This window comes from Hippocampus guttulatus, chromosome 6 (assembly GCF_054856545.1).
Source record: "Hippocampus guttulatus isolate MCC_2025c chromosome 6, RoL_Hgut_1.0, whole genome shotgun sequence".
Taxonomy (NCBI): domain Eukaryota; kingdom Metazoa; phylum Chordata; class Actinopteri; order Syngnathiformes; family Syngnathidae; genus Hippocampus; species Hippocampus guttulatus.
The window spans coordinates 8872431-8884647 of NC_141266.1; the positions used below are offsets into that span (position 1 = coordinate 8872431).

General features: G+C 42.4%; 1 protein-coding gene across 2 annotated transcripts in view; it reads left to right on the forward strand.

Moving 5' to 3' along the window:
* The window catches only part of vps13b (vacuolar protein sorting 13 homolog B), a 343076-nt gene that overhangs the window by 240789 nt on the left and 90070 nt on the right, over positions 1 to 12217 (forward strand). For both annotated transcript variants that reach the window (XM_086112801.1, XM_086112800.1), the window contains exon 38: positions 3225 to 3584. In XM_086112801.1, the coding sequence (XP_085968927.1) occupies positions 3225 to 3584 (360 nt within the window). The remainder of the gene's footprint in view (positions 1 to 3224; positions 3585 to 12217) is intronic.

Below are 12217 nucleotides of genomic sequence, written 5' to 3' on the forward strand. Positions count from 1 at the left end.
GGTTCCCATCAAAGTACAGCTTCTAAGAAATGCTGTCAGTTACTGTATACAAGCTTGTGCACCTCCGAACCATCGAGACGCATTCTAATTTGAATCAGATGGCATCAGAGGCATGTGTCACTGGCCTTATATGTTGTAGGCTCTTTCTGTGACTTTGGGATCCTACAGATACCTTTCAACCATTTTTGGTTACAAAAACACAGGCTTACCCAAACATCCTCTTCACATACAGGCAGTGTGTAATTGGACACATCGCCACCTGTGTCTGACACAGCTGCTCTGCTGTCAAAAGTGAAGCAGAAAATGTCAGCCTGAGACTGAGGGCAGAGATGAAAACAAACTTTGTGGTTGTTGCACACACACGAAGCAGGTTCAAAGGGACAAAAATGTCACGCTTGACCTTGCCAGAAATGTAAGGGAACCTGCTTAATAAGCATATTTTCTCCAAATGTAGATGTGTATGCACCTTTGTCAGACCCTGTTGTCCTAGTTTCTCGAATGCTAATCTAAGTTGACATCAGAGAAGGCCTGTCTCTGATCCGCCCCCCACCCCATCCTTTTCATTTTAAGAACTGGGCTTTGAAATGTTTTGAATGAATCGTACACATTTTTGATCTACAGAGCTGATGCTCACTCCTCTGTTTGGTCTACCACTTAAAGCACCCACTGTAATTTCTGGCCTATTGAGCACACCTGAATCTAGCCACACCCACTAATTTTTTTTTTTTTTTTTTTTTTAGTTTCATGCAAATTTAGAGGCATATTCATTTCCAATAATAGAAGTGTAAGAATGTATGACTTGTAAGGTTTAGGAGCATTGGAAAATGAAGTTTATCCATAAATGAACAGGTGAACCTGTATCATTATGGGTGTATTAATAATATATTAATCTTTCTTTCTCGCTCTCTCTCTCCCTCTCTCTCTTTCATATATATCTATATGTATATGTATATATAAATAAATGGGTGGAGAGAAGGGAAGCAGTAGTGAAACAGGCCAAAATGCAGATGTTAGTGGGTGAGGAGGGCTAAGGGACTAGTTGCCTACTAGATGTGGTTTAACCAAATGTGGGAGTATAGAAATAAGTCTTAAGTCCATCTAATTCCCATGGATATGGCATTCCACAGTACTGAAACCCATATAAAGACTGTTCAAAAATCAGCCTTTTAGCTCTTGGAGTCACCACGTGATTAACATAGTATGAGATGTCTGGAAAATACTGTCTGTATTGCAATATCTGTGTGTGAATGTGCAAGTTTATGTGGTGGGAGCGTTAGGAAGGGGTGTGACATCAGCCAGTCTGCAGATGAGTGTCTAGGCATGAGCGGGGGAAGACTTTGTGTGCTGGGATGCAGTGCTACTATGCGTAAGGAAGTGGAATAAGAAAGAACCAAACTTATTGATTTGGAATTATAGTTTCCTCAATACCAAATGTTGAGATGGAATTGTACGACTTTCTGCAGGGGTCACAAGCATACACAATTTTATGCAAAGGTATCAGGTTGTGTGTGCATTTAAAGGCTTCTACTTTATACCATGTGACGTTAAGTGATTCCTCAGCAACTGTTCCTCAGTTCTTTTCATACAGGCTGGCTGTAGGGTTGTTTGGTGGTGGTGGTGGAGGGGGGAGGGGGTTCTGTGTGGGAGCGAAAAAAAGAGACACTTCATGTTGATCGGTTGGGCACAGAACACAGTGCCAGGCACAGCCCTGACTGTGATGAGAGCCAAATTGATGTGATTACTGCTACGGTGGAGTTGATTAGGCTGGGCCCTGCTGGAAAAGTAAAAGATCTGGCCTACTAAAAGAGAAGAGAAGCAAGAAGATGAGCTACGTGAAGTAGAGACGGTGAAAAAAGGTGTGTGTGTGTAGGGGGAAGGGAGGGGGTTGTGGGGGGAACAGTAACTTACTCTAAATGAACAGCTGCATCCACGCTTTTTATTCCATCTCCGGAAAATTTCGTGGCGTAAGTCAGGTGGAAATGATAAGCTACATTGCACAGCAAATTGCACCTATCTGCCCTCCAGTTCCATCCTTCCCTTCTACCATCCGCTTCACTTCCACTGGATTAAACAAAAGAGTCCAGGTTGCAGTGACTGGCTCTGTTTGTGTGCATGTGTGCATTTGTGCGCGTGCGTGCGTGTGTGTGCATTCATTGGCTCTCCTGGCAGTGCTCCTGCTCATGTCATCTCGTTCTTGTACTGTACCTGGGAACAAGACATACGGAAGGCCTAAACCCCCTTAAAAGCACCAGCGCCTTGAGGATACCATGTGAAGCAGCTGGACTTGTTTTGAGCTGCTTCCCTCTCCCATCATCATGACCAAGTGGAAAAATGGGATAATGGAAGTGGTGTAACACGGCATGGAGTTAATTCATGTGTCTCTGTAAATTCCAGTCAAGTGTTTGAAGAGTGCAGTGCACAAAGGCACAAGCAAAAGACGTCTTAAATTTATGTGTCTTTCATGAAGAAAAGATTCCCTTTCATGCTCTTCCACGTTCATTTATGTTATGTATATGTTTGATTATAAAACAGGAGAGTGAGACTGAGACCATCTGTTCTTTGACACATATTTGCAAGCAGAGCTGAACGATCAGAAAAAAAGACTTGAAGTTTGATTCATGAGACGTGATTAAAAATGCAGCGTCCTGTGGGTTTGGTAGCAGCACATTTTGCTTATTGGAACACTGATGAAGCCTGTCCCTTTTTTATGGAACAAAATAGAATTTGTTCAGTTATGGTGGATTTTCAAATGACTAGCAGGGACCACACCCAACTCTCTATTTATTCAGATTTTGCCCTGGGTTAACACGAACATTAAGAAGCCTTGTGTTAGCATGTGCGCACACTAAATAGTCCATCAGTAAAGTGCCTGTCATAAAATGAATAGACTAGAAAATTGCAATTTCCCTTGCAGTGATGCAAAACCACAGAAGACGGAACACCCACAAAGCCCCAAGACTAGTGAAGTGTGTGTGAGCAGGATGACAATACATTTGTCATGAACAACCTGAAAGCATTGCTCCTTTTAGCTCGCTTAATATCTTCTTTCTAACTCGCCACTTTATAAATATTACCTCGTCTAGCACTGGAGAGATCGTCTGCTTTAAAAAAATAAAATAAAAATCAGCCCTGGATCTGTTCCAGTGAGTAGTAAACTGTTGATAGCACAGTGGGTTGACATCTAATCATATCCCTCTAATTCCATCTCTCTGTTCCCTTGACAGCTGAACTGAATTTACAGTTCTCTCGCCCTTTGAAAGTCAACCCAACACTGGTCAAACTGGAGCAGACCAAAGCCTACCTGAACAAAGTCTTGCCAAACCACACATGGAAAATGTCCAGCCCTCATTCATCCCCCACAAAGATGCCAACCAGAGCCTTTTCCCCACCCCATCAAAATCAAGGCCACAGTAAAGCAAGCGGCATCGATGCCTTGGCTTTGTCCTTCCACAAGGTCTCGCTCCACACGACACAGATTGTGATTGTCCTGGAGACGGAAGCCCATCCGATGAGGCCCAGCGTGACCGTGTCTGTGTCATCACTGATGGGAAGTCTCAACTTAAAGACAGGACCGAACATTGAGGGTGAGTCCAAGTAAAATATGTTTTGGTTGGCATGGAAAATACATTTGTTTTAAGATGAAGGGGTCACATTTTACAGCTGAGTTAGAAACCTCTTCTTGTGCTAATATATTGTATGTTTATGCAAAAGCTAATGCATTATAGCAAAAAAGAAAAAAACGTGTGACACTGTGGTATTCATTCATTCAATACAAATAGTTTTTGTTGTGAAATCACATGCCACAACTGTTTTGAAATGATCCAAATGCAGCATTTTGCGACGGTGTGTGTACGAGGATGCGTTGCTCACGTAACTCAACTTTGCGTTGCTTTGGGGGTTTTCACGTGCTTTTGCACCTCAAAAGTGCGATGACACTTTTGCTGCTGAAAAGGTTTTCACGAACATTAGTGCTTAACTTTTCATACAATTAATGTGGTGAATTCTCATGACGGCATTTTGTATTTAATTGGAAATGTTAACTGCCGAGGTCTGTACAAAACAAAAGCTACAATTTAATGAATGATAAAATCAATTTGTTGCTGGATGCTAAATATTCCGTTTGGCTGTACTTTGTAACGGGCGGTTGCCAGATGTTCCGCTGTTACAGGGAAGTTCTAGATGTTCTATTGAGGTCATGGGGGGATAGATTAACTTGGACTTTGTCAGTGAGTGAACGAGTAGCTGTCACTTGCTTGTTGTCTTTGTACAGCCGCTTGTGATTGGCTGACAAAAGATTTGGACTCGAACAAAGAATTGTGATGCCATTGTGCTTGTCAACGCACTTATGCCATGTAAAAAAAGGGGTGACGAGTGGTAGTTAACAGGAGAAAAAAAAAAACTACCGGTACTTAACGTCTTAAATGCAGTCACGAAATACCGGAGGAATTACAATATACTTTTCACTCAAGTCTCGCTGGAACGGCGCAGCAGTGGAGCGTAACTAGCTTTGAACAGCAAATTGATAAGTGTCAAGAGAGAAATTATAATATACGGACGCGCATTACATTTTGTATTTATGGATGGCTGCGATCCCAAACTAGCACACAAAGACGAGCATGGCAGGGCCAGCAAAACAGAGAATTCTCCAGCTAATTTAAAGGCACTCGTGTGGCAGTATTTTGGCTTCCCTGTTTACAAAAGAAAGCGGTGAGAAAACTACAGACAGGGGAAAGACTGCGTGCAAGCAGTCTGCAAGAGACGGATAGAATACAATAATACGATGTCGGAGATTTTCTCGGACAAAGTTAAAGAAATGACTCGGCACACAGGAAAATTGTCTTCAATATCGGCGGGAGCGGATCTCTGAGAGCGAACGACAGTTTAGTTGCTCCGATTATACACACTCGGCTCCCTCTCCGCCGGTTCGAACTTTTATTACAAAATACAAGAAAGACACTGCCCCAGAGATTTGCATACCGCGCCCCCCGGTCCGGCCCCTCGGCAGTGATCTGATCTAGCCGAATACACAAGTCACAGACTTTGCTGATGACAAATGTCCACCTGGGCGCGACAGCTGTTCCCAAACTGTCTTTTGGTATTCAGCAACTCTTTGTTCCCAATTTGTTTATTCCCACTCTGTGATTGAATCTAGCCTTCTTCCATCTGTTCGCCCCCCTTGCTTTGACGTGATTACTCAAGAAAAGGCCCTCCACCCAAACGGCCGACACCTCTGCGCTGAGTATGTCCAGACATGCCCAAATTAACCGAAACTTTAAACATGATACAATTTTGTTCATAGATTTCTCTATCATACGACTAACATGCCATATCAGCCAGCATCACAGGAAGCTACTGACCCCACCACCTGAGCGAAGATTAGCAAGAGAACAAACAACACTGACAAACACATTTCCCTTAGCTCCCTCCGGTACAAGGGCCAAAGCCATTGCACGTTCCATCACTGTTTATATTGCAAAAAACATGAGACCATTTTCAACTGTGGAAAATGAAAGCTTTGAGGAGATGATTAACACTTGCCAGCCAAAATGCACCATTCCATCACGCCAGCACTTTAGCCAGGGGGGGTCATGGCCGAACTCTGCATGCAAGTTAAAGCTGATGATGTTGAGGTGCTTGAAAAGGCTGATAGTGTAGCGATGACGACTGAAGGATGGATATCGAAGGCAACGCAAAGTTTACCTTACAATTCCGGCTCATGTGATCACCGTCGAGTGGAAGATGGTTAGCTTTGTGCTTCAAACGCGTCCTCTTTTTGAAAGACACAGCTGGACAAACATTGTGCAAGTACTCTGCAATGCCGCAGCTGAAATGACCAAAGCATGGCACCGCTATTATGATGGAAAACACACAGAAATATGGATGTTGCCGTAAGAAAAGCTGGACTTGGGTCTCATATTAAGCGTTTCACTCATACACGGAGTTGAGCAAGTACAGGCAGTACTGGCGGTGCCCCCATGTGTCACGTCTGTTAGGTCGCATCAGGCGCATTGTTGCTTTCTTTCACCGTAGCCCAACTGCCACCACTATGTAGCTGCTAAACAGAAGGCACTTGACCAAGACAACCATCACAAGCTTCTGTGCAACTACTCCACCGGGTCTTGACTATTTTCAACTATAATTGTGATAAATATTTCTATTAATATTGCTGTAGTAGATTTTGCACAAAGAATTATGAACAGAAAGCATTAACATGTAAAATAAAATAGATGCAGGTTGTTTTTTTTTTGTTGCTATTATTGATTTCCCTATTACAGTAAAAAGTATTTGTTTTCAAGGGTTTTTTTCTTTGTAAAGTTACAAAACATGACTGTTTGGAACAAGGACACAATGTAGATGTTAAAAACACTAAAATGAGTCATTCATTAACTTAAAAACAAAAATTCAAAGTGAGTGAATCGTTATGTCCCTTGTATATATTTATATGGGTGGCACGGTGGTCAGCTGGGGGAGGCGGGGGGGGGGGGGGGGGGTCTCTGTGGGGGCTGGTACCAAATGAGCCCCGAAACGGTACCAGTGTTTGGGGACCACTGCATTAAATGATAGCGAGAGACTGAGGATCCCTTTTACCTGAAATAGACAGAGGTTCCTCTTCTAAGTGGCTTTTTTGTACATTGCTGTGGGACCCTCTCACTACAGTTGCTGAGGGGCAAAGACAAAATTGGAGCGGTGCTACATAAGTGCCTGCATCTGTTTTGCAGATGTTGATATAGGATTCCATACATCGATGTATGTGTCAAAGTGTCTTAATTAAAAACAACTTGCATTTTGTTTATTTTATTCGACTTAGCTGCGCTATAACAACACTACATGCTGCCCCACTTTTCATCAGCTTTTTTCCATCATGGATGTGTTGACGAGCAAAAATGGACACTGGAACCTCTTCAGGGTGAACTCACGTTGCTAGGGCATGCCAGTTTGCCTTGGATTTGGTCGGGGAGAAAAAAAAACATCATCCCTAATGTAGTTCATTGCAATTAACCCTTTCAGCATCAATAACATGAACATATAAAAAAAAACCCTCATGAAATTACATATTAACTGGAGAATCGATATAAATATTCAGATTGGACCACTGGCGTTGACTGACATTACTGCAGTTTGGCTCCAAAATGGTTGTTGATATGGCTGGCTTATCAACTTTATGTCGACATGCATGTCTGTTCTTAACAGCACGACCATAAATATCACACTGTCACCAGATGCTGCAAAAAGTTTTATTTGCTTCTTTGTAATTCCTTTTAGAGACCTTGGTGAAAATCTGTGTGTTTCCTTTTGTCTAGCTCATTATGGTTGCGAATATTTCATCTCTTGACCCCATCTTTGAAAGAATGTTGAAAAGTTCATGTGGGGTGAAACCTGTCCATGTTGCCAGCGTAATACCAGAAAATTTGTGTTCGCTTGAGTGTGGGGAGGAGGAGTATTTTTAGAATAGATGTCCAAAGCCTTGCTGCTGAGTGGCATGTTTGCCTCACCTTTTCTAGTCACTTGAGAACTTTAGGACGCTTCTAGACGCTCTGTCATATCCCAAATTGTTTCTGTTCCCCAAGAATGCCTTCTCATGTTTCCAGATTTGTTGCCATAATAAGGAGACAGATGTTTTCAATCACGACGACTGATTGTTGGTTACAATAGATCTCCTGATTCCCCCCCCCCCCCCCCCCACCAACATTTTTAAAATTTGCATTTATTTATTTGTTTGTTTTTTAACTCAGCCGCGCCACTTCCTTCAGTCACAACTCCAGACTCTTCTGTACCTCAGAAAAAAAAGATACCTTGGAAATTTACTCTGATGAAAGTTTGGATTTCAGCTTGAGCAGCCTCAATCAGTCAGTTGGAATGACCCCCTTGAGACCGGCTGTACATGTGAGATGTTAGACAGGAGAATGTAATAGGACAACTGCTACAATATGCATCACTACTGCTGCTACTCGTGTTGCTCTCCTGGCCCTTAGTGAATGATAGTTGATATTGATGAACCACAGCAGAACTGAGCAGAATGTCAGTGTGCTTGGAAGGAAACCTAAGGACAGGGGGTGGGGGGGGAGGAAAATAATTTCAAAGGAAGTGTTTTAAAAGATGGATGAAACACAGGCAACATTAATTAGTGCACAAAGCGCAGATGTTGTGAAGGCGAGTCAAGAACCGCTGGAAAAAGACGTCAGTGAGCAAGAGTGGCAAATGGGGGAAAGAATGAGATCTGATCAAGGGCATGAAGCAGAAGAGAGAGCAGGCAAAACAAAGGTCTTCCCTGAATATGTCATTGCGCTCAGCCCGCCCCCGTCCAGTCTTCATGAGACTGCTCGAACATCTGGGGGTCTGTACCTGGTCAGAGCAGCCACGCTCTGCCAAGCTACAAGATGGAGAGAGAGGGGATTAGGTTGACAGTGAGGTGTGTTACCAGATCCTGTGTTAATGAAAAGCAAGTGGAAGCCCCGCATTCCTCGCCCCGTCCACGGCGCACCACTCCCCAAGGTAGAGGGGCATTCATAGTTCATTGGAAGAAAGGAGGGAGGTGGGCAAAAAGAGAGAGAACAGATGTCCAAAGGTCCGTGAAATAAGACCTTCCCTAATCTCTCAACTCTCCATCAGACTGCCCAAAGAGTGCCCCCGACTTCCTACGAACACGCGCACATACGTCTACGTGTTCACGTGCGTGTGTAGTCTGACGTGCAAAGCTTTCACCTCGGTCCAGTGCCTCTGTGGACCCCTCCCAACCCCCACGACACCCCGACCTTACCACCCCTCTTCTTTCGGCTGATTTACTCTCGCACACTTGTAACGAAAAACGCCTGCTCGTAGCAACGACGTGAAAGCTACCCGCGATTTATTTAGGTGTATTCATTTAGTTTGATGTTCATTGTTTTCTTGGATAACCTTTGAGTGAATCTCTTGCTTTACTCACAAAAACAAAACGAAAAAATTATGATCCCATTCCAAGTATCCTGTTCATTCGATTTCAATTTTCCCAATTGTATCCAGTCGGGATAATTTGTTCCCATTAAACAGACTCATCACTGTTTTTTCTCGTCGCTCACATAGTTGGAACAGGCCAAAGACAATGTCATGATGATGAATCAGTGTAAAAGAAAAATAGATGCTAATCATTTGACTAAACTCATAATTGTAACAAGTGCACCGACATTTTTAAATGGCACCCACACGACGATAATAGCCGTTTTAAAAGTTTGTTTAAAGTTATGTAGCTTTCCGGTGTGTATTCCCACCCATCAAGTGTGAACTTAACAATGTAAATCTCTATTTATCTGCCAATATATGTCTGTGAGCGAGCAGTTCTTCTCTTCCCCCGAATTGTAACAAAGCCGTGGTGTTCATGAACATAACTACCCCGCACATTTTTTTTTCAGCCCATGACAGAAAGTAATTTCTGAGATGCACCTGATTCATTGCACTTCTTGAAATCTATCCATCCGTTTTCAAGACTGCTTCCTATATCTTCATTAAGGAAGGTTTTACAATGACGGCTGAAAAAGTGTATCAAGAAGTTACCATCTGCACAATGTAAATGCACCCTTCCAGAATCGTAATGACATAATGAGAAATGAAATCAAAAACACACGCTCACAACTTGGATGACTCGTGATTATGCTGATGTTTTTGCTTTGAATATGACTTTATGAGTTTAAGTAGCATGACTTTCGGTAACACGATGCTTGACAATGGTCGATCTTTTGGAATAAGGCAAGTAAAAGCTGGCAGGTGAAAGGTCTGCAAGTAAAAAACAAAAACAAAAATGCTTCACCGTAAATAAAGACTTTCAGCCTCAACTTCCCATATGAAGACAATGGTGTGATTTCTAGGCAGATATTTCCTATCCCGGGTGCATTACATGGTCATCCATTCTTTGCAACTCTTTAAATCACCCAAATCATGTTTCCCGTTGATGAATGTTTGAGCTCAATGTTGACGCGTAAACTGTTCACATTTCCGAATCAATTCAGATCTGCTCTGCTCCAGCACACAGAAGTGATCATCAGGCTGAAAATGTGATTCCATGCCAAAAGACAGGAGCAATATTTTCACTTGTACATTACTTTGAATGCGGCGAATATATCATTTTGGTTTTTTGGCTATTGATTGAAATTTATTTATTGTAATCCTGGTCATTTAGATATTTGAGACTGGCTTGCCTGAGAGGAAAATGAATGCAAAAATGCAAGAAAAATAAGTGTAGCGTCATCGTGCACACACAAAAACAAGAAGGATGAATCTGCAGTATTTGCTCTGCTTGCGGTTGCAGAACTTTGACTGCAATGAAAACATATTTCCTCAAATCTCCCAAGCATTACTTGCCTTTTCTTCTGGATAATAAATTGGCACACATGTTACAGACCAACATTTATCACGCCGGGGACGTCTAATGACTTAGATGACATACAACACTTGTACTTGGGCTGTGATGTCCGCCCCTATGGAACCAGTTTCCTATAGTGGTCTGATGGTAAGTGGAAAGTGTATTCCTGTGGTGAGTGACAATATATTATTTCTATTACTCTAAGCATCCCAGCTAGTCTACTGAGGGTTCCTGCTACTTAGGTAATGACTCCTTTAGGTTTCGTCTAATTGATACCAGTTCGCCCTGAAGTATAAATCAGCCAGCCAGTGGTCAGATAAGGGCTGCCAGGAAGAAACTGAGACAATAAATCAGCCACGATCCGATCTAATCTTACCCAAGTGTTTGCCAGAGATGTATTTCACTTCACGAAAACTTCCACCCGCACCACCCACTTTGTTGCTGGAGTGACATAAGTTAAACGTTAGTCTGCAGAGAGAGGTTGGTGTGCACTGGATTACCGGCAGGTCTGTAGAATATTATGCAGGTGAAGGTTAGCGTGTGCACGCCTTTGATTGAATGTTCTCAGCGTTTTGACATCGTTCCAGTTCTTTCCATCAGTCAGCCATGCATGGACCAAGCTTTGCAGAATATGCCCCCCCCCCTACCCCCAACGATCCGATCATATACAGGCAATGGCCAAAAAATGCCAAACTCAGGCTGCTTGTGTTTCCTAATTCACTGATGTCCAAAGATTGGTACTCAAAGTTTTGCAGACAGTTACATATATGGGAAGGTATGTACCTAACTTGTCTGCCTAAAAGATGTTCGTGAAAATCTCAAAATTATTTAAAAGCCTACAATTTGGAATCCAGCCACTGTGACTGAGTGCATTTACATGTTTATATACCAATACAATTTTTGCAATGCTACCTCACAAGGAGGCTCTCCAACCATGAATGGAAGCACAGCATTGAATGCCCTCAAAACAACAGCTGTAGGAGTTCCCGGACAAGTGGTTGTGTGATTGTGCGTGTGCATGCTTGTCCATGGCTGGCTTATAAAATTGAATTTTTTATTTTAAACTGCAATGTGACCAGCAGGTGTGCGTGCCCCCACTCAGTGGGGACACAAACGTGGTTCCCACCAGACTCCCTTCATCAAAGCACTGAATCGTGTCAATTAGGGTTGTGCGATAATGCAACAATGTAAAATCTTGATACTTTTTCAGATGTCTCGATGATACGATAACAATATTACTATGGGCTCAGTGAAAATGAAGAAAAAAATGAAATATCAATCTAAAAAGATGCAGAAAATGTTTTTTTGTTTACTCACTGACAGCCATCAACATCAAATCAGTAATAAATGAGAAATAATTGAATTCACATTGTACTGCAACTGTGTTTTAATGATAAATTTAATGATTGTTGTGTGTGTGCGTGTGTGTGTTAACTGCATCAGCGTGTGTTGTTATGTACCAATTTGTCCATGCACGGCCGTAGTAAGGATAAGTGGTTCAGAATGTGGATGGATGTGTTGTGTGGGTTGGAAGGAAAAAAAAAGTTAACCACTCGCGCCCCCACGCATGACGTTGGTTGTGTATGCATTGATGCATTACATGGCGATGTGATGTGTAAACTCCCAGCGATATGAAATATTTCTGGATCGCATTTTGAGGATCCCCATCCAATATATTACATTCTATAACTTAGTGATCATCAAAAGGATAACGACTGTGGTGTTGCGACCGAAATAGGGGGCTCCTCGTACATTTTTACAACAGTTTATGCTATTTAATCGACTGGTAATTTTGAAATTATAAAAGTAGTCACGTAATGTTCTAAAAGACAATCCAGTAATCCCTCGTTTTTCACGGTTAATGGGGACCAGAAATGAAAGATG